The sequence below is a fragment of the Neodiprion fabricii genome, chromosome 4 (genome assembly GCF_021155785.1).
Source record: "Neodiprion fabricii isolate iyNeoFabr1 chromosome 4, iyNeoFabr1.1, whole genome shotgun sequence".
NCBI lineage: Eukaryota > Metazoa > Arthropoda > Insecta > Hymenoptera > Diprionidae > Neodiprion > Neodiprion fabricii.
In genome coordinates this window covers 30074300-30097752 of record NC_060242.1, presented here as the reverse complement: position 1 = coordinate 30097752, position 23453 = coordinate 30074300, and the positions used below count along the sequence as shown (strand labels likewise).

General features: G+C 42.6%; 2 protein-coding genes across 2 annotated transcripts in view; one reads left to right on the top strand and one right to left on the bottom strand.

The window, feature by feature from the left end:
• Positions 1 to 23453, top strand: part of LOC124181502 (lysine-specific histone demethylase 1A) — a 221706-nt gene that overhangs the window by 128486 nt on the left and 69767 nt on the right. The window lies entirely within an intron of this gene.
• Positions 10509 to 22775, bottom strand: LOC124181501 (toll-like receptor Tollo). The gene is made up of 2 exons (XM_046568134.1): positions 22429 to 22775; positions 10509 to 16223 (listed from the first exon to the last, which is right to left on the bottom strand). The coding sequence occupies exon 2, from the start codon at positions 15655 to 15657 to the stop codon at positions 11962 to 11964; it is 3696 nt and encodes a 1231-aa protein (XP_046424090.1). The 5' UTR covers positions 15658 to 16223; positions 22429 to 22775; the 3' UTR covers positions 10509 to 11961.

Below are 23453 nucleotides of genomic sequence, written 5' to 3'. Positions count from 1 at the left end.
TCATAATAATAGTTACAGTAATAATTATTCACGTTTGACATCCATAAATGCGTTGTTATAATCATTCGAGAGTTAATTAATATTCCAGTAATTGAATAAAGCAGAATACGAAAAAGTTCCTCAAATATATCCAGGATTATGATACATTCGTCAGTTCTTGACATGAACTTATCATCTCAGTGAGATCTTTAGCATCCACGTTCCACAGTAGACTCTGTATAATTTTTTGCCCTAAGGGTACCGAAGGCGGAGTTTTGCTAGGTATCACGAAGTTGAACAGCAAACTCGCACGCCTTCAGTTCGGCACTCGTGATGTGCAGACGTAGTAATCTGTGTCTCAGGAAGTAGTTCAAATGAAAAGAAAAGTTGTCGAGAGGAGAATCAAAGCCACGCATATGTTTTGTTTTGGCTAGTCCTTAGAGTTATCTTCGATAAAATTGCATGTTTCCTTCTTTAAAACGTCTAGGCTTCAAATTTGGCGAAAGGTGCATACGTTCCTATTTTTGATAATTTATGAAAATGGTGTATCGCAGGTTCAGATCAAAACCTTTACAAGCCAAATGAATATTTCCGTACTGCTAAATTGAACGAGGCTCTCCTTTGACAAACTGAATCAATTGACTAACCGTTTGTCAGCAAGTATGAGGTCATATACAGGTCAGCTGTTCTTCAAACATCGGTAGCTATTCATATAAATTGGGGTTTCTCGTGAAAGTTTCGAATTATGGAAATGTCGAGTTAGTCAAGGTAGTCGGACACGTTCTTGGGATCGCTTTTCACTCGACCATCGTAAATGTAATACATACGTATTTACACTTTTAGATTCACGTGTAACAACGTGCGGTAGAAAGGTCGTACCCCGTACTGGGCTAATGACATGTTTTTCCCCGGGCATCCGTACGGTAGTAGATTTTGTCAGTAAGTCCCTTATCCCTACCGTGGCAACCCTCTTCTAGCGTCTTCATCGAAATTGAGACGTCGCAAGCATGGTGATATTGAAGCTTAGGTATAGCTACAAGAATTTTTACTGTGACCTACGAAGTGTCATCTTTCAAATTATACCCATGTACCATTGTGGGAAGCGCTGAAATCGTCATGGCGGTGATACTCAAGAAGGGTCTCTACATCAGAACTACGAATGACTTTATTCGTTCGAGCCTTTTTTCTCTTCCTAGACCACACTGCAGCACGAGAAAACAGACATGTGTCTATTTAGCATAATGTGACGCGTAAAGCTCGTTCCGAGAAGAGTGAATGTAAATTCTGGTCTCGAATTTTACGATCGGAGCCATTTCTGATGATTGATTTAATCGCCTCGTGTGTCTGAATGCTGATACTTCTATCAAACTTTTTTTTTTTTTTGTTAATAATCGTGTGTAATAAATCAACCATTACTTGTACCAAATGTATCGATGCGTAAATTTCATAACATCGCCGGTTAGTATTCTCAGAAACAATTATCACATTTTTTAGACACCCAACGATTGAAAAACACAGTCTGTAAAATAATTCTCTGTGAATCTCTCTATTAGGGTCAAATGATTATTCCCGCGGATGCTTTGCAGCTGACTTCGAAAATGAAACTCTTACGACCTCAATAACGCAACTGGTTATATAGTTCATGTAAGTTAATACTTTTACTTATAGAAATTAATTTAATTTCCGTCACTTGCAGTTATATACACTTATATCATCTATTGCAATTGAAAAACATCATTCAGAACTGTGATATTAAGATAATTTTGTTTTCTGCATCTTGAAGCTGAGACAGGCAGATCGTTTCGTAATTAGCCTCTGAAATCGTTGGGATTACATTAACTTATTCGCATTACAAATATTTGAGTGTTGACTCTTTAAACTGAATCATTTCTGTACTAAATATCGATGCTGTCAGGATGGTTGTTTTAATATCTAAATCTTTTACAAAATTGATAGCGTACCTATCGTACGTAATACGTACAGTGAATTAGAAGAAAAGTTAATCTTCGTAAAGAAAAAATATCCTGCCCGATTTGCGTTGTAAATGAATCGACGAATTCCATACTATTCGCAAAACTCTTTTCCTGAACAAATTTAATGTCCTGAAATCTTATACTTACACTCAAAATTGAAAATGAATTTTGTATCTGACTGGTGCTTTTCAAATGGAACAGCTGACACATCGATACCCCATCGAATAACAAATGTATCAATAGCTTTGGATCGAATGTTTATTTTGAATAAATTGATTAAATTCAACGTGTTGGGACATCCTGATGATCTCAGATGAGATTTGCATATTGTCGTGTATACTTCATCACGTAGTTTCTCCCGTGCATAGTTCGATGAGTGATGAAAATTTGAATCTGATAATTGCGTTACTGACTTGTATGTACCTCATGATATATGATCCGTATTCGGTTTTTAATCACCTCTTATGTATTTTATTCTCCTATCCAAAGAACGCATACATGCCGCACGCAGGATCGTTTGAATATATATACTCGGTCGCAGTAACGACCTAAAGGTCAATTGGCCAATTGGCCGCGAAACTGCGAAACAGCCAAGGTAGGTAATAATTCTCGCGCACAGGAGAGTATACGAAAGTCGCGTTAGGCTAACTTAGCGTGGGTTAGGCTCACGCAAAACGCACAGGCTTAAAAACAGCGTATAACGCGCGAATTCCTGGCGGAGGGGTTCGCGGTCAAATACAGGATTCCAGGTGCGCATCTCCATATCTCGGTAAGATTCTTGCCGCCTAAGTCCTCGTAACATCGTATTAGCGACTTTTCTAGATTTTTAAAATAGCGCGAGTGAAACATCGTCACTCGGCTAGGTTTTTATAAATACTCCTATGAGGAGTTTTCGAAGCTACTCAGCCTGCTACTTCTGTGAACGGTAGTTTTGTCTGAGCCATTACCAAAACTTGGATGTACCTTTGGAACAGTTGCTATACTCGTACCGAGAAATCACTCAGAAACTTTGACAAGTTAAACATTTGCAGCCATCAACTAGTAAAGTCCCGATTGACGTTTCACAAGCAAATAAACCTTTAATCGTTACGTTGTATCTATCAATAATACATGCTATTTATCCATCGGTGGATGTTTATTAAGTTGCGCCACGTGTATAGACTCGAAGACTTATACTAGTCGACTAAATCCAAGAAATATTTACCCACTGACAAGGAAGTATCGTTAACAAGCTTAACGCCGTGTAAATTAGTATTTCATTATGTAATAGACCCGGCTTGTTCTTGTTACTTATACACTAGATGAAAATGATTAGGCAACGGCTTGAATCGACGGTGATCTTAACGGCTACTTACTTACTAACTCACTCATATCCATTCTGTGAGTAAATCAAGTCACGATGAACTTTGCACGGCTTACGGTAGTCGGTGAACAATGAATCTCCCTAACCTTTCGATACCTCCGTGCAATACGAAAAGGAAGTCATGCAGTAGCGAATCGCGACTTTCGAAAAATAATTGATCCTCTTTGAGGTATTCTTGGAGAGAATCTCATCGATCACAGGAAGGTAGTAGGTCGAAATAAACACCTAATGCGTTATTATTTGTACACCTTTGCCCCCGTAGTCGTGCATTGATCAACGTACCGGTTTAATAATACCATTATACCCATAAGTGTCGCTATAAATAGGGCAAATAGAAATCGGCCGCATCGCCGTGAAGCGAAGTGCTTCGTCGCAGCAACGGCAACGGCAACGCCAGCAACGCGAGCAGGAGCTTCGGAAGCGAAGACCAGGGAGAAGGTAGCTGCAGCAACATCGCGGCATGCAGGCAGCATTCTCCGAAGTTGCTCAACCACTGCGCGAACGGGCAAGCCGCTGTATAACCGCGTGCTAGCGAAAGAACGAGCAGAACGCGGTTGCGAGACGGAGGCCTCTCGGTGTTTGGATCGGTTGTGCCGCCGGTGGCCGAGGCCCGTTCCGAGGGTCGGTAGAATGGTCGAAACAAAGCGTTAAGGTGACCTCAACGTTCACCTTAACAGTAAAAAACCAATAGCATTGCATTCCTTCGGGCGGTAATGTCCAGGCTCCCCTTTTCATCAGCATTAATTTCATCTCAGGATCGTCACGCATAATTTAATTTCAACCATTTGTCGTTAATTCATCTTACCGGTAAACGTGGCAATCGTTCATAGTCCGTCGAGTGATGTATGGAAGCTGCTAGGAAGATTGAGAGGAAATGATTACTCCCATCGGTCAGCTTGAACCAAATGTTAAATTGTTTGAGTAACGCTATTCAAACGGAGGAACGAATCCTCCCAACCATCACGCCGAAATTCTACCGTACGAATCACTTTCCATGCTATGGTACTGATCGATCTCTGTTCGTAACTTTTTCATTTTCCGAGGGGGAAAGGGGAACCTTTGATACTCCACTTTTGATACTTTTCTTAAATATTTATCGATTACCCACCACTTTTTACAAAAGGCAAGAATCTTGATGGGGTGGTTACATATCCGGGAATGATTTTTTTTTTTTTTTTCATTCACTCTTGTTCGGTTGTAAAAAGTCGTAGGTAGTCGATAAATATTGAAGAAAAGTATTGAAGGCGGAGTATTAAATGTTCCTCGCTCAAAAGCTTGGTGGGGTGGTTACACTACCGCACTATGCATTCCTCTTATTTTCCCCTGGTTTAGTCGAGATACTTCGATCAAACGACGGGTAAATAGGTTTTAATCAACTGGCGGTATGATTCTGCGGCGACACGCTGCTCCATGACCGAGCCTCTCTTCTTATATGCCTACTCACTTCACGGTAATAAATCAGCGTTGGATTCTCGGGGCGTAAACTCGGCTCGTAGATTCGTCTTCGGTTACCGCATAAGTTTTCCGACAGCGTAAGTCCCTGCCGCACGTATTCCAACGACGGTTGAAATAAAAACGGAAAATAGAAAAAATATAAAAACAACATCAAGTCGCTGGCCATCGCCTACCCACGCTAAGAAACAATAAGCTTTTACGATTCAACGATATTAATGGGGCGATAAAAGAATATACCCGACACTATGAGCTTTGAAGAAGATCGACGCAGTTCAAATGCTCGCGGTGTTAACAACGTGAAACGCTTTTCCCTCGGAACAACGTGCCGCCGCATGGGAAACATTCGAGGGACCTCGTCGTAGCCATGCTCACGCCTGCACTTACCTTAACTCTAGGCGTAAAACACGGCTTAATTTAATAAACGCCGTAAAAATTCCAACCAGTTGGGTGAGAAGAAAAGGGCTGACTAGCTCGCGTGACCGTTGTTTCAAATCTACTCGCGTCTAAATACTCTTAATTACGACTCAACGGGCTAAGCGAAGTTAATTAATCGTAATTGAAGATTTTTCAAACGTAGGCTCGCGTGCAGCCAAGTGGTTCATACGATCTGAGGATGGTTTACAGTGTAAATAAATTAATAAGCACCGCTGCACAAACTGATCCACGCGTAAGAGGGCTGTTTTCCACCTTTTCAGAAATTTCTATTTCCGGTGAATGAAGACTACTCTTTTGGTCATCATTCACAGTGATACAATAACTCGCAAAATTTCGACTCACTAAAATCTTACACAACAGTCAATGATGTTTTTTTCTTCAATTTCAATGACTTAACAACTGTCCGAAAACTATAATCGCAAACCACTGCTGATTTACTTGAAAAAATTTGCGATATTCTCTCATTCTACCTTACGATTTTGCGGTTACGAACATGAAACCGTTACTCCAAGTTATGACGAAGAAGAAGAAGAAGAGTGGCCGACTGGCTGGAATTCGCTGACACCTCTTCCGAATGGCCGTTATCGAATATGGAATGGTAAATTTGCTTCCTTCGCACATGTTGCAGGTCGTAAGAGCGAGCCATTTGCAATGAGACACCTAGTGTTAACTCGCTAGTCAAATTAATTAGCATGCTGCACTTATGAGGCAGTATCGACTGATGCAGGCCACCGATACCGCGCCTCGAGTGCCGCCCGCCGAGGTAGTAATTAGTTCGCGCTGTGCTCCGCTCCGTTCTCGCTCTCTTCCCTCCGGCTCTTCTTCGCCTATCTTGCACCCACCTGTGAAGCAAATGACGCAAATAGCACGAAATTGTCGTGCGCCACTTGCTACATTGCCAAAACATTTCCATCGCTTTAGTACGAATCACAAACTTTCCAGCTTCTCTCATCAGCGATACATCTTTAGTGTTACCTATATGGAACAATAGCACAAGAGTAGCAGCGAAGAATTGATTTCGATTGATTTGCCAATGCTTCAATAGGGCGTGAACGACTTTTAATATGTACCTTCGGCATGTATGCTATGACGGACAAACAGGGAGGTCAAGACGCTCGCTTGACACGATGTGAACGGTAAGCGGGTGTGAAAAGGAAACTCCGTGATTTTATCGTGAAACTTGCTGAACTCTCTTCTATTGTTGAATTTTTTTTCTGAACTCTACCGTTATTGTACACGACCAAATTGTAGACGTCAACGTTTAAATTAAATGTCCAGTGAGTAATTCTGTAATAATATTCAACACAATGTCATGTAATTCACACGCTGCAAACAATAATATGGCTCCTAGACATTATCTACGACATTAATCCACGTATTCTGACTTGTTTTCTACTTATAAAAATAAGCTTGCAATTGGTCAATGAACTCGTATTTTTTAAATTAGATGGAACCTTTTATGTTTCTTAATATTTTTATTTTATGCAACATTCGCATTTCGTATTTTGGCTCTAGACGCAGCTCTATTATTTATCGGTGAAACCTTCTTGATTTCCTGTCAATTTTCATAAATCTTGATTCAACCAGGCGTGCTTCAACACACAGCGGTCACGTAATGAGCTTTTAATGAGATCGTGTTCTGTGGCTATTCGACATGCGTGGATCCCGGACAGGTTTCAGTTATTATTCAAGTTATCACTGTTATACCTCCACATACGTTTGATAGTTTTGCTGTTGTTATTTCTAGACGAGTGAGAAATCTGAATACAAATTACATCAAATTAGGCTTACACCGAAATGATGTGGTAGAATTGATTTAAAATTGTCCATCTTGGATAAAGTCTTCCCTGTCCGATATAAACTTCTTCTCGAAGCTCTCTACACGTTCAAATGCTAACTATTAGGTCATTAACGAACGCACACTTTCCGCTTACATAAATCACCCCGCCCGTAAATGTCTTGAAGATGGCGCATTCTGCACCACTCTGCCGGCTCTTGGGACGCAAACGACCGATGTTGTCTGTAGCCAGCGTCCAGTCTTCGCGGGTAGGTGTGAATGCAAGAAAAAATAATCACGCAAAAAATGCAGAACCTGTTGCATTGTACTCTTGGTCCCATGCAAATGCTGTATACGCGAGTATCGAACGACTTTTCTACATTCCCAAGACATAGTTTTGCAATCGAAGTTTCACGACCTTAAGTATAACGTAACAGATATATACTGTGGTTCACGTAGTAGATTGAAATTTCGTAATATTATACTATTGTAGCGGAAGTGTCAGAAACCAAACATTTCGTGGGATTCGTTTCACCAGTTTTACTGTCTAAGAATAATTCATCGACATTCTTCTTTCATTAATTTCACTTGTTTATATTTTCGAATCAGTGTAAGATCCACCGGTGGATCAGTATAAGGTAAGTAAGTGTACCAGTTATCGACTCTTATTTTCCAAAATTGTAAATTGAAGGCACAAATTGTGAATTTCTCAATTACTAAAACCAATTCGTAGAAAGTTAAACATTAGAAATTTATATTTTGGTAATTTGACAAGTAAACGCTAAACAAATACAATGTAAAAAGTTCAATAATTGGAAGAGGGTCAATAACTGTTACACTTGCCTTAATTTTGAGAAATTGCAAATAATAATGTTTAAACTTATGTTTCTTCCGCATGGCTCGACCAAATGTCGATTGTAAAGAAAAATCGCCGTCGAGGTGAAATATTTTCATCGATTATTCATGGATTACTCTTGTAATGAACCGTGTGTTGTTGAGTTACAAGTGATGCTAATTGACAAGTGTTCCGGTCTTCACAGTACACATCACCTGTGTAAACTAAAAGAAGGAACAGGCGAGTGGATTGTTAATTAGCGTTTCTGACTAAAAGTTTGACTCTGAGTATTCCTCTCGCCATTATTTGCTTCTGACAAATTCTGACTTAATATTTCGTGATCTTCACACGTACCCACTCCGATTCTCGAACAGCGATTGAAGCTAGTCTAATTTTCATTTTCACCAGTAGAACGCGAACGCGAGGAAATTGTCGCATTATGCAGGCAGGTACGCGAACTTGCAACCGGTAACTGCCATGCTGCGAAGGTTACGGTCTCGAGGTGGGGTAACGAGAAGAGGCAATTGACATAAGTAGAATTCATCATGCAATTCTTTCCAATTTTCCTCGCTAATGAACTGTGCAAATCTACGCTGGTATTTTCTCTTACGTAACGAACAACCATCCTTTGCCAATATTGTTACACCCGCGGTATTATTATTATAATATTCATCGGAAATTTCACGTTTACCTTTCAAAGTTACTTCAACCATTTATATCACCATTAAATATCTTTGGTTCTGACCTATCATTTAGAGATATGCGAAGTTAGCGACAAGTCTTCGAATTAATTGCGTAACTATGATCATAATATTCTACGCAATTGCAGTGATTTATTTTTTTAAAATCAGTTGAGCATTATTCAGGGACAAATGACGGTACTGCTTATAGAAAATAGTCATCTATATACAGGTTTCTGAGTCTAACAAATTCCGGAGTGGGTGTATCGACGCTGCTATCTACCATACAGTTAGATCATATGAATAACAACCGGGTAAAAGCTGTTGAACTCCGGTTTACGCTCTAATAAACGAAGTGACTGACAATGAGATAATAAATCACAATCACAGAAGTAACGTTGGCTGATAGGAACTTTCACTCTATAAACCTTAAACGGTAGCGGTATTTTTCTAAACCACAAAACACCAACTTGCAATTGATCAGACTACTGAATTTCTTCTTTCGCCTGTACCGAAAAACTAATTTTCAACAATTTCAAAAATGGAATGACGACGCTCACGCTTGAATCAAATTGAAGTACTCTAGACGTGAATCGTGTAAAGTTCCGTTGATATTGTGTTAATTCAATTGGAACCGATTCGCCGCCGTAGCATCTCTACCAACCGAATCAAGATCAGTTTGAGTGGCCGGTTCCGAAGGTACCCGAATTAACTGGAAAAGAAATGAAATCGCGTCGTGATGCCTCGCTGCACATCGAACACACGTACGGATGTACTTGTGCATAGATGGATGTACCCGTCGGACCTTGCGCCTATAGATCTTACTTTATACACACGAAAGCTGCAGGGAACAGCAGCTGTATGTACACAGAGAAACGCTGCGGGCATCGGCGACATGCCACTTATTCGTTGCTTTTTCTATGGACTTTTTTACAAAGAAGTCAACGTTAAGTGCGGCCAACGGTGGTAAGGCGCAACGACTATCGCGCCCAGGGGGTCCTGAGTGGATGATGAGGGGGCTCGCTATACTTTTGACTTTCGCCTTACGACTTGGGCTCGAGATACTCGCGGCCATGGAGCAAACGGATTGATTATAAGTATAGTATGCTTCCTTCGTACCTAACTGGGAGTAAAGTTTTTACTCGACGAGATGCTTTAAGTGGTACATGGTATGCACTGAGAATGTTGAAATTAGCGACTGATGCCGAGTATCGGCTGGGTTTGCAATAGTTCGAAAGGGTACCTAATTATACCTATCTTTGTTATACTCGTTACTTTCCCACGTAGGAAAAAATGATAGGTTACAACGTGCCTCGGAACTTTCATGCGTTTCATACTATATAATTAATTGCTGGTAGCTTTTATGCCGCGGTGCATGTTTCGATGGTTCGCGAAATGACGTTGCCAAACAAAAAGCAAATAAATAAATAACAATTATTCGTATATAGTAGGTAGGCATAGTAACAGCAATATCGTTGCGGTCCACGGTTGAACTTGTTAGCGGTTGACAAGTATTTACCCCATAATAGTTTGTGGAAATGACATTTGCAAGTGGATTACTCGTCCTCTAACGCTGGCCCAGCTCATAAAATAGAAGTTGAGCCTAGAGTTATGGTATAAACAGATTTGAAACTGTGCACGCTGTCTCGGAAGCAGTCACGACGAGATCTCATTACCTCTGCGTCGTTACGAAATCACTTTGTGGGCGGAAGTTGGACACAAAAAAATAAAAAGTTCGAGCCTAATCGAAAAAAAATTATTTCCCACAGAATATACACATACATTTGTATATTTAACTGTGAACGAAGCCAGCTGTAACTATATTTTACATATACGCCTGCCGATTTCAGCCCTTTCCGTTAGTAATACTATTTCGGACACTAGAGTATTTGATTATGAACGTATACTTTGAAGAAGGGATGATTTCCTAGGCTATTCTACAATTAGAAATTTGATTAAACGTAATTACAAAGTTATCAGGTTATTGGATCGAAAAAATCAACAGCACATGTTCAAGAGCATAGAAACAAAGAATTTTATTCATCAGTCGTATTTTTTCCCTCATTCTTCAAATCAAGACAATCTTTCCCGAGCGAACAAAGAATCTCGAAAATAGCACAACGTGAACAGTAATGGAAATAATTTAAAATTTTTCACAATCAGTCATTCGCATATTAACTACGGATTTTCGGTAATGCACGTGTTACTATACACCTGGGCCTGCGATTCTCAGGCTCGTGAAAGAGTCGTATATTTATAGGTATTCTTACTGCGGTAAAAATAAAAATAATAATAATAATAATAATAATAATAACATTACTTTACAAAACTAGTAGTGTAAAATATGTAACAATAATCGACTTCAATTATTCAGAATGATAATAAATAAGAAATAAAAATTTACAATAAAACTTTTCTTTTTACCTCAACTTCGTACGACTCATTCGCCATTCCGTGCAATATGTTACGAAAGTATAATTTTCATTATTACGATTAATGTACGGCGTGAAAATCTCACCGGATTACGAATCGGACGAATCGTTGCATTCTAAATGAATCGAGTATGATTACATACATGGAGGAAATATTAGGAATTGATATCACTGTGAGCCGGAAGGCTTCACTCAAAGCTGCGTACAGACAAATTCGTCGTCGTCGTCCCTGTTGATCTTTGCGGTCCAGGCACACGTCTGACGCTATTGCAATATGCAATATGTATATCTCCGCACTATTGTATGACAATGACGTAACGACATATCTATTTGTATAATGGACTGTGCCCAGCGTATTTTGCCCATTCACTGTTCGCTCAACTCGTCATATACGTGAATTAGCTAGCGTTTGATTTGTTACAACAGCGTGAAGTCGCTTCGTGATAGTTAATTTAAACTACCTACAATTTATCGCATCTGTTCACATAGAGACAACACGTTTGAGTATAACATTTCAATTCTTTTATACCGCAGTTATGTTTTCAATGTATGAAATTAATAGTAGTTTGTCGAAGCGTGCTGCAGATACTTGTATAACATATATGATACATCGTTAAGAGAAAAAAAAAAACAGAAAATAAACATAGTATACAAAATTATTTACAATATTTAGCATATCAATTATACATATACATACATACATATATATGTATAATATGCTCACTCGAATATACACAGCTATAATATAATTTTAAAATATCAACAATTCCATTCTCCTCAATCGCATCTTAATCGTTAAAAATTTATTTACAGACTTTAGCGTGCCACGCACATTTTATTTAAAGTTTTAAGGGTATCATCCATTCATTCTTGCACTATGTACACCCATCCAGAAATTATTGCACCAAACACTTCCGACGAATAGATCGCGTGTCCTTCGGGCCCTGTGTGGGAACAAATTCATATCACTGTTTTACATTCATATGAAAATATAAAATATTTCGTTTAAAAGTTTGGTTAATTAGTTTTCACTCATATGTGCACAGCAACTGTACGTTGAACGTTTGCTGTCCGGTTGTTGTGTTGCCGTCGGACCGGCGGCGGTTGTCTTCTCTGCTGTGGACTCCGCTGATTATTGGGGACGTCGGGTAAGGCAAATCTCAGTTTTTCCCAAAATAATTTGTCCCCCCACTGCAGGTACGTGTTTGTTTTGAGATACAGTCGGATATCGGGATCCAGATCCCGTTGCGGGACGTCGCCGACTAGCACAAGGATAAGTCGGCGTCGGCGATCCCTCAGGACCTGATGGTGAGCCGACTTAAATTCGAATCTACACCACTCCGATTTGATGAAGTTCTCTGAGAGTACCATGATTGTCCTCCGCGAGGATTCCACCGCTTGTACTATGGTGTCGGCTATGAAATTTCCCACGGGGAAGTCCCGATAGTGTAGACACAGTTTGTACGCAGGGTTTCCCCTTTCTAAGACGGGGGCTAGCTCGTGGGCAACGAAATCCTCATCCTTTGAGCTATAACTAACGAAGGCGTCGAACAGCTTGTCTCTGTCCTCTCGGTCGACCTCGGATTCTCTGTAGAATATTCTCACTCCAAAACGCGAGTGAAACCAGACGCGAAGCTCCTGACGAAATATGAATGCCAGCATGCAGAGCAGCATTGTGATGAAAAATGCGGATAGGGTTGCCACCAGTAGTGGAAGATAATCGTGAAGAGCCTGAGGTTCGATTTTGGTCCGATTACCACGTATGCTGTTCTCGATGGCGGCAAGACCCGTGCACGTAGAACTGTTGTTGTTGGACAACGAGAATCCAAACTCGTCATCGTTGAACGTCTCCTCGCCGTAGGCTTCGAATTCGGTCGTATTGTAGACGCATCGTAGATCCGAAGCGTCGGTAACCCGGCTTACCGTGCTACGAAGCCAATTTCGAAACATTTGCAGATATTCGCAGTCGCAGGACCAGGGATTACGGGATATAGTGAGGTTAATGGGCTTTGGTAGCGACGAGAGAGCCAGATTGGTCAGATGATTTCCTTCCAGTCTGAGAGTGTACAGAGAACGCAGGGGCGCGAAGGTATTGTTGGCGATCGATGCGATCTTGTTCTGCTGAAGTAGCAACGTTTTCAATTCATCCAATCCCTCGAACTCATGGCCTCTGAGCTCACGGATCCGGTTATCTTGTAGGTGAAGATCCTCCAGCTCACGCAGCCCGTTGAACGACCTGTTCTGGACCATCTCGATGTTCGAAGCGTTCAGGAACAACACTTTCAGTTTCTTCCGTCCGATGAAAGCGTGACTAGACACTATCCTCAAGTCGTTACCGTCCAGGTAAAGCTGAGTCGCGTCCATCGGTATTTGCTCCGGTAGCTTTCCGACGTGACCTCCGGACGAGCAGTCGACCACGTTCGTTGACCACGATTGATCATGGTAGCAAGTACAATTTGTCGGACATGTCATCTCGCAATCGCACGCGTCAAAGTCGCAGCACTGACAAAGCGCGAAGCAGTGAGTCTCGTACTTGCAGAGGAACTGTGAATGCGTAGCTTCCATTAGGGGTACAAAGACGCGCTTTCTATCGTATAGAAGTTTGCAATCTATACTGTCCAGGTCCATCACTCGGGGTTGAGTCCTAGTTAGAGTTTGTCGGTTCACTCTCTGTAGCCATTCCATCGTGCAGTCGCATAAGTACAGATTTCCACCTATGTAGAACTCCGGTAGAGATTTGGTATGCGGCACTACACTAATCCTCAACGAATAAGGTTCCAAGTTGCGTATTTGGTTAGCTTTCAAGTCCACTCGCGTTAAATTTGGCTTTTTGAAAAACGCATAACTCTGCACTTTTGATATCAAATTGTTATTCAGGAAAAGCTGTTCCACACTTGTCGGGATAGCACTCCCGGTTATCTCGGTCAACTTATTGTAACTCGCGTCGAAAGTGCTCAACTGAAGCTGAGACTCGATTTCAAAGTAATTACCCAACTCGTTGATTTCGTTGGAATGAATATCCAACCACTGCAGTCCCGTCGGTATCATCGCGTAATCAAACACCTTTAAACGATTGTCACTCACATTCAACCACACTAGATTCGGAAGTCCCGTAAACAGTCCGACTATGTCCGTCAACTGATTCCCATCCAATCGTATAGCTTGGAGATTCGTGTTGGCGTCGAAGGTCCCAACCTCGATATACTGGACTCGATTTCTCGACAGATTTAATATTTTAAGAGCTGTGATCCTCTCGAAAGTGCCCTTTGTCAAATTTCCGATATGGTTTTCGGTTAATCGAAGTCCGTAGAGTTGTTGCATATCATCGAAAGTGCCGTTTGGAATCTCAGATATGAGGTTTTCACCGAGATCCAAGGTACGCAATGATGGGGTCGCCTTCAAAGCCTCCGGGATTGTCGACAGTCTATTACCGTTAAGATGGAAGTCTTGCAAGGACGAGACGTTCTTCAGCGAGTTCGGATGAAGACTATTCAGTCGATTGTTGTCCAGAGAGAGAAGACTGAGGACGTGGAGGCCGCTCAATGTACCAGCGTCAATCGCGGTTAGGTGATTATCGCTGAGTACGAGGATATGCAGATTATTGAGTGCAGAAAACGTATTCTCCGATAGGTTGTCCAATAAATTACCCTGCAGCCGTAATATCTGCAGGCTGTACAGGTCGCGGAACACAGCCGGTTCCAGCCTGGCAATTCTGTTGTGGGACAGATCCATGACGACAAGACGAACCAGCCCGTCGAACGTCACTGCGTTAATCCATTCGGAACTGAGCTCATTCCGCGACAAATCAAGCACTTGAAGCTGCGTTAACTCGCCAAATAGCCCGGGCGGAAGGACGCTCAAAGTGTTATTGCGCAAATGAATTTCGTGGATGTTTCTCGTGTCGGTAAAGAGTTCGGGTGGCAAGCTCGCTAGTCGATTGTCGGACAGCTTTAGTACCTCGAGCGAGGAGAGACCCTCGAGGGCTCGATCGGCGAGAAAGGTGATCGTATTGCTGCGTAAATCGAGGCTATGTAACCGTGACAAACCGGAGAAGGCAGCGGCGGGCAGCGACTCGATGCTGTTGTTGCTCAGGTCCAGCTCGCGCAATCCCGGGGCGCACCTAGCGCCGGTTCCAAAATGGAAGCTGGTCACCTCTCGTAACCGGTTACGCGTTAGATTGAGAACCTCGAGATTCAACAGGGGGCATAAGGTGCCCTCCGGTATACTCCACATGTTGTTTTCTCCGAGGTCAAGTCTTTCAAGTTGAGCAAGTTCTTCGCTAAAGGCGCCAGCGGATACGTCTAGAGCCATCGCAGACCAGTCCGTGTTGTGGGTGCGCACCGTCAGGTTTCTCAGTTCCTTGAGACCCCGGAAGGCGTCATCGGAAAGATTCCCGATCTTACAATACTCTATGGCAAGCTCTCGCAGTTCCACCAACGGTCTGAAACTACCGGCGCTAAGCGAACTCTGAAAAAATAACGCATCGCTACACTCCAGCCGCAGACGCACCGTATGCTGCGGCTGGATCACGCTGAAATTCGTGTTCTCCAGCTCGCTATTGATGGTTCTCAGACGGCAAACGAGAGAGACGTCGTCTTCCGTTTCCCCGGTCGCGACCCACTTGCATTCATCGGGTGCTTTGTATCTGAGAGCTTTGCTAAGGGAGGCTCCGAGAACTCCAAATATCGTGCCCAGTAGTATCGCGAAGAAGGCAGGACTACCCTGCATCTTTGCACTCTTATCTTTGCATACACTTTGTTGATGTTACTCGCGCACTTCAAATTCAATTTAACCCTATCTTGTAACGGCTCCGGGCCCTCTTGCTAATAACTATCTCACATCACTCATCACTATCTAGTTTTCACTTGAGAATAAAAGACACTGTACATCCAAAGCGCCCGGGCTAAAATAATCCAACTGGTAATCCATTCATTGGAGGCGAGACGATCTTTCGACGGTTCCTACCGTATCAACCAGTCGGCACTCGCGCTGTAACAAGTGGTGGCTATTATCCTGTCAATTTTAATTGAATCGTTAGCAATTCAATGTTCGAACGAAAACGGAACGGCACAGTATCAACGCGTCAGTGGCTGCTGGATCGAAAGGGTAAACGGCCGCTCTGGCATCGGCCGCGTTTCTCCGAGGACTGGTTGGTAGGTTGTTAGGCCCGAGTACTGGGACCGCAACTAGACCCCTTCCCCTACCTCCGGCTTCCCTGTGTCTGAACCGGCCCACCTCTCTCCTTCGACTCTGCTCTCGCCGCTACCTGCCTAGTGTCCGCCGTTCTGCCAAGCCTACAAAAACAAGACAGGTACACTCTGGGCCTTTACAATGGCTCCTCTGCTTGCCTGCCTGCCAGCCTGCCTTCCCTGCCTTCCGTGCCTGCCTACCAGGGAAACTTGGTGGACCGTTCGTACGCGTCCTCCGGCGTTCACCTCCTTGTCTCCTCGTCTCGTCGATGCTGCCTTATACTCTCACTCTTACTTTTCACCTACGAAGTTCTCTATACTCGAACAAACTCTATTTCACGTTCTGAAACCGCGGGCTTCGATATATCTACAGTCTCTGCTTGCCCAGGGTGGATCGTCCACGTAATTAACACCAGCTTCACCTAATTACTTATCGCGTCACTCGTACCTATATTTATCGACGTATACTCCGTTCATGGCCTTCTGCATGTAGAATGCAGAATTCTGTTCCGTATAATCGTTGAGTTCTTATTCAGTGTTCGTGGATCATGGGAACGCTGAGGAACGTGGGACTTTCGTTGGAGAAATTTAAACAGTTGGATGGAATTTGAAAAAAGAACCAAGGATCGCGAACTCTTACTTTCCAAAGACAATTAATTGGGCTCCTGTATGTCTAATGTAACGAGGCACGATGCTTGGAAACTACCGCAGTGCTACTACCACTCACTTGTTACCGTTGAACGCCGTCCTTTCAACCAGACAATAGGGAAAGGCGTACAAAATAAAACGAGCTACAACTACTTGTCACGATCTCGAGTAGTCGGGAGAAGAAAATTTTATTCCTGTTCCTTATTTTCAACGTTAAAAAGAATGTTAGCTTGTATGCGGTGTGGAACAATCTACCATACCCCATTAACGCGTTGACATAAAGCAGTGTGAAGCAAGGGTCAACTAAGTGGTTCCCTGGAGGGTGGCCTACCCCCTGGTGAAAGGGACTGACGCGTGACTCCGGCACCAAGTTGACTTACTGGTCTCGACCGACCCTCTAGGCCTCTTTTCTAACCACCCGTCTAATCAGGAGGCTTAACGTGTTTTGACCCACCAGTATTGATTGTTATTGTAATAACGCAGGTAGGTCGGCTGGACCTCCTCTGGGATGCCCTCCTAATAATTCACACCTTCGAAACACCTCGTCGGTCATTTCAAGGTATATACTTTTAACGTGAACCTAACAAGACTGCGGCCATCGATTATTGTGCACAGATATAACTACTTATCCTTTTTAGGAAACGATTTAGTATATTAACGCGGAGATTTATATCGTGTTCAAAAAAATTTTAATGTATTATGCACCGAATATAAAAGTAGATTCGTTGCATAGCTTATCGCAAATTGCAAACTGAGCAAAGGGCGTTGGTCACGTGTTCAGATGCTTTCTGCGTTTCATTCGAATATCATAACGGGGAACCGCTAATGATCAAATTTCGATTATTCAAATTAACGATATGATATACTTTATAGGTATTATATTTGGTATCTAACACCACATACAAAGAGGATTTAGATCCTACCAAGATTTGATCATGCAAATCGCTTGGTTCTAGACTCTATGGGCTATGGTCCTATGAGATTCTTTAACCACTCGAGACCACAAAAATAATCCACTGCGCAGAGATATGAGGCTATATTCTATTTTGATTTGTGAGGTGATAAAAATATCAGACAGATTATACGAAGAAAATTAATTTATAAGTACATCGACTGTGAGTTATACAAAAAAAGTGAAATTTATTTTTCTGTTAAATACGTTTTCCATCAATTAGTTTTCTTAGTCTGCTTCGTCATTATACATGCGTTGAAGCTCACCTCTGCCATACCCAAGTCATAAATTAAATTGACTAAATTGGTTCGGCAACAAAGTAACTTTACTCAGCAAAGCGCATGCTGCTGGTGATTGTTAACTTCTTCACAAAACCAAAGATACGATAATGCTTCGTAATTACGCATATACCCACGCAACTAACAACAGGGAATAAATTTCTCGGGGAATGCCTTGCAAGGTACAAGGCGGTTAGGTTTTTTGTCAAGACCCCCATCATTCAGGGAATGCATTCGGAGAAGGTAAAAACGAAGTCAAAAATTTCCTACGACGCTTATGCATACCACATACATACATATATATGTATATTTTTCAAGTATATTATATATATAAGATATATATACATACATATATATGCGGTGTATTAATTTTCTTTGAGACCGACCGAAGCCGAATTTGAACTGAACTTTTACTACTGGAATTACAATGATTTATTTCTGCGCTTGTTTGCGTACCGAGATAAATGGAAAAATGATAATTACGTGGAGTGAAATTGAAGCCAATTCGTCAAACACATGAACCACTCGGATGGTTAAACTGCGTCCATACAAATGTATCACTTGTTATACCGACTTAGTATTCTTTGCGAAACAATCATCCAGCAACAAGATGTGTCTACTGATACGTTGACTTTACATCCTATCTTCTACCGATCAATTGTTTAGAATGTTAAACACGAGTTTCTCTGTTTGCAACTATTTCTATTTACCTTATTTTCTGATATCTTACGTCGATGCCCACCTCGTGGGGCATCGAGTCCCGAGATACCGTGCAGCTGCAGCATTTCCCGCTTTCGCTTGAGATGCGGGAGCGATAGCTGCAGGCCGTGCCTACCCGGGCATGTTGATTCATTAGTGGGCGTTCGTTATGCGATCAGCTCTGTCTCCTTGGTGGCAAACTTATGAATTACAAGTGTTGAGTAACTATGCCGGGACAACCGCTTCGAAGCGAAATAATGATCGGGACAGGCACGCGCCGCGACGCGGCCGTCCCTGCAGTTTGTCGGCTTGTCCCTTCCCCGTAAGAATGGTATTTTCAAGGCGAGCTATGATCAGTCAGGGTGGCGGTCTGATCTATTTTCTCGGTTCACCGCAGGATTGATCGGCGATCTTTACGCACCTAAACTGAAGCGACTCCCATAAATTTACTCCAAATTGTCCTGCTTCTCCACTTCTTTATACATACGATCTCCGGCTGGTTCCTTTCTTTTTGCACCCTTTTCCCCCTCTAACTTCAACTCTACCCCAGTCCGGTCTCTTCCTAATTCTGAAACACCGGTATCCTTTGTTTGAATTCTCAACGCTACGAGTTAATTTGATGGTACTGAACTTGCGTCTTACTTCTGCAACCTACATGCCTGTGTATATAATGTGGTCATGGCTGACTGAGACTAACTGGCCTGCGTGCCGATGATCAGAAATTTGGATCCACCAGACTATGAAGGTCAACTGCCAACCTACGATACCGAACGAAACTATATATACAAGCCAGTCGGAGCGTAGTCGAATCTCGATCAAACGATGCAAAAACGGACGATATTTGATTGAAACGATGCCATCGAAATGATGTCAGGTATCCACCGACCGTTGGATCGTACCAATCTACCAGAGCCAACAAAGGAAATAAGAGAAACGAAAACTAAAAATAAAAAGGAAAAAAAAAGAAACCAAATGAAAAATAACGGACAGTTACTCAAGACAGTATGCTAGGTGGCTGAGTTAACGTTCTTAAGACGCTGAAGTGTTGCGGTGGAATATAAATGCAAATACCTAAGAATCTGGAGTGAAGTAAGAGCACGCGCGGGAGGAGAGTAGGCGACGAAGGGAGGCATAATGCAACTAGTCTCCCGTCGGTTCGGTTATAGCATGCTCAACCAAAGTGTAGAATCCGCCTGCATGCCTGCCAGCCTGGCTGCTCGCTCGCCTGACTGTCTGCATGCCGTGCAGTGTGCACCAGCTTTCCTTCAGCCGCGTCTGTGTTGGTTATTGTTTTAGAGAATCACGAATCGTAGCGGTCACGAAGTTCTCCTCTCCCTCGTCCTCTCTCTCCCGCGCTCTCGCTTTTTCTCCCCGTTCTTCTCTCGTTCGCTCGCCCTCGTTAAACGTCCGCTTTGCTCCCACTCGCTCTCGCTCCGTGCTCACCTGTTGCTGAACCAGCTATTATCAGCCGCAGTCTAGAACCCGGCTTCACTCGCCAATGTAGATTTTCTAGACTCTACTCTCGCTAGTTGCATTTTCAACAATATTTTTGACTCAGAACCGTTTGTAAAAATTGACAACATTTTTTGCTACCGGATTCTGCTGGTCATTCGTTTTTTTCTAGACATCCATTCGATGATCAATTCAAATTACGTATCTGCGGTTATCGCATCATCAAACCGCTTAAGAGTCCACCGCCTGTTATGAGGAAGTACAACCGACTGTTTTGAAGTAATTTTAAATCGGTACAGTATGAAGTTTTCGAAAGCTTCGAAACGTCCGAAACATAAAAAAGCGATCTAATTTGTAAAAATGACGGAAACAGAGTCCAATATGTATCATGATTCGCGGGATTCAGCATTCTCAGACTTGGAATTAAAAGCGTGGGTATAACGCGAAATGGTGCTGAGGGAGACTTTCGGCCGCCTTGGCATTCGTTCCCGTAGGGCGTAGGGCGTTTGGGCGAGGTGTAGTAACGCTCTCCGCTGACGAGGTTCGTTCACCGTCGAAGAGTTAATTGCTCACCACGGAAATCCGGTGGTCCCGTGGTGGCACCCTCACCTCGGAGACGCTCCCCACTGACCGAGCCTCCGCCGGTCCCGGTTGAATAACACCTAGGGCGTTGTGGAAAATTCTCCTGTATACCTTGTGAAGTATTCTCTGCGCGCCGTCTCTATGCCCTCACGACTTTCTGTTAAGGTATTAACTCGCGCGCAAAGGCAAAGTTTAGATTTATTCGCATGTTCTTCCTGGAATCTCCCGCATCTTAGGCTAGTAAATTGGCTTAGCGCGATCCACTAGGTATGTCTAACTAAGCTACATCTATAACCTCCGCTTTAATAAATTTCTTTCGACTAAGCCATTCTCGCACATTGTTTTCTATAAATTTTTTAACCGCGTACACTTTCGACGCCTCTTGTCCATGTTTTGCCAGGCGAACACTATTTTCCTAACTGATCGGTAAGATTGGTCACGAGTTTATTGAAAAGATACTCAATACCGTACTACACCTAACTGAAAATGGTTTATGGTGCATCGTCACGATCGTGTCTCTTGGTATTTGTACGGCGAATTGCTGGTAATTTATAAATACAGTCGTGACTATCAAAGAGTTGTAAGCTCGAGGGTAATGGACGGAGATCGAGCCTGATCGTAGCCGTGCGGTATATTATAAATTCCGGACTGTTCTCCGTAATCAAATTGACCGTGAAATTTTTATTACACCTCTTTTCAGTTATGCATATAAATAAGGAAGAAAGGAATACGGAACGAGGCGAAGACAGGAGTGGGGGGAGGGGGACTCGAGAGGGTGAAGCCTGGATGGCGTGGGGAAAGGAAGACGAGGAAAGGAAAGGAAAGCCAAGGAAAGGAGGTGGCGGAGAGGGGCGAGATAAGAAGAAGCTGAGATTGGAGAAAGATGGCAGCGAGCAGCGCCCAAGGAGGTGGCAATGCCTTTGTTAGCGGAAGGTTAATGGCGAGAGACCCCCAGGTATCTCTTGGCGCTGACAGGGTCCCTCGTTAACGATTACGATAGCACCACCACCGAGACAAGAGCGAGCGGACCGCAATGCAGTGTGTGTGTAGCCGCTGGAGCAGCCCGTCCGAAAATTAACGAGCTTGCAAACCTGCCGTAAACTCGGTAAACTAAAACCAACCGATTTTTGCATCACTACGAAACCGCGTGGTGTCTTCGACCTGCGGTTGCTCGCGCATTTTTCATACACGCGGTTGATCGGAAGTTATACGCGAGATCCGGATGATTGCGCGTGAATCACTTCGGCAGGATGTCGTGCTGTAACAGGAAATAGGAGAATAAAATAGGCGTAGGAAAGTTTCACTTATGCTACTTGCTGCATCTGCTATTGCCGCTACACTCGTTCGGCTGCAGTGCGGGCCATCGACCTCTTACTCAAGCCTGATTGGGACCGACCATTAGGCAAGCAAAGTCACGAAATCAACCAAACACGAGTGACATTGACGCTCAGCTGAACCGAATCGTTCGTGCTCGCGCATAACATTTAATTATAGTTTATGCGCCATTACGCCCGACTAAAAACTGACTCACTTGACGCAGCCGTTACACTCGGTCTGCGTTGAGACTACGCTGTTTTAAAAAATAATATCGTATCGGCAGAGACGAGGGACAATTATATTCGAGTTTATTTATTCCTAGAGTTTTTAAGTACAGCTAACGCTAATTTAGTGTTATTATTACAGTATCCCGAAAGTGTACCTTCTTCGGGGGATTATTATTTTCTCGATGAATTTGTTAATACAAATCGAAATTGACGTCTCTGATTGATAATCACTCCCAGTGGTCAGCCAGCCAAATAATCCATATTTACCGTGGTACAGGATCCTATACCGCTAATTCACAAACTTTAATCCGAAAACCCAGTCTTTTATCTTTTTTTTTTCACACGACGGATTTAAAGACTCTCTACGAATAGCTATTGAATACTGATGTAATTCTAACACTTCGATCAACCCTCAAAACAGGATGGACACGTTGGAATCACTTGTACGAATTTTTCATTGTTGCTAAAACTTTCTGCATTCAAAATTATTACTGCGAATAATAAACGCGATGTATTTCGCTACAGTGTTCAATGCTGACTGCGTCATGCAAAGCTCGTAACTTTCCTTATCAGTTAAAGCGGCTTCCTGAACTCTACTCGTCGCGCAAATATGACGTAACTTTATCCCACCTTGGTGTAACTACATTGTGGTCAGATTCGTTCGGCTGTTCAACCGTATAATATTTATTAATTCATTTAGCATCTACAGAATAAACTGTATCAAATTAAAACTCGATTACACGCGACAGCCTGGTGGCACGGTCGACAAAATCAATGGCAGCACTTTGCTTAATGTTCTCAAGGCGAACCTGAATGCCGCAAGAAATCTGATAAACTGAAATAAAACAACCAGACGATACCCAGCCGCCCACCGTCTGTCACCGTGAAATATATTTATAATTGGCATTCATGGAGGAGTTTACGAATGTTTTCTTTTTTCCTCGTTCACTCTGCGAACAACATTTTTGCCAATTATAATTTCTATGATGTGATAATTATGCGAATTTAAAGTTTTTGCCGTCTACGTAACTTTTGTAATCATTCATATGCGTATGATATGAATTTCAAGCTATCCTGTGTCAGTTTGAAATTCTGGAAATCTTATCTGTAATTTATAGCACGATCACACACACTTTTTATTCGCTTGATTATGTGATAAGTAAATTTTTTCCGTCAATCC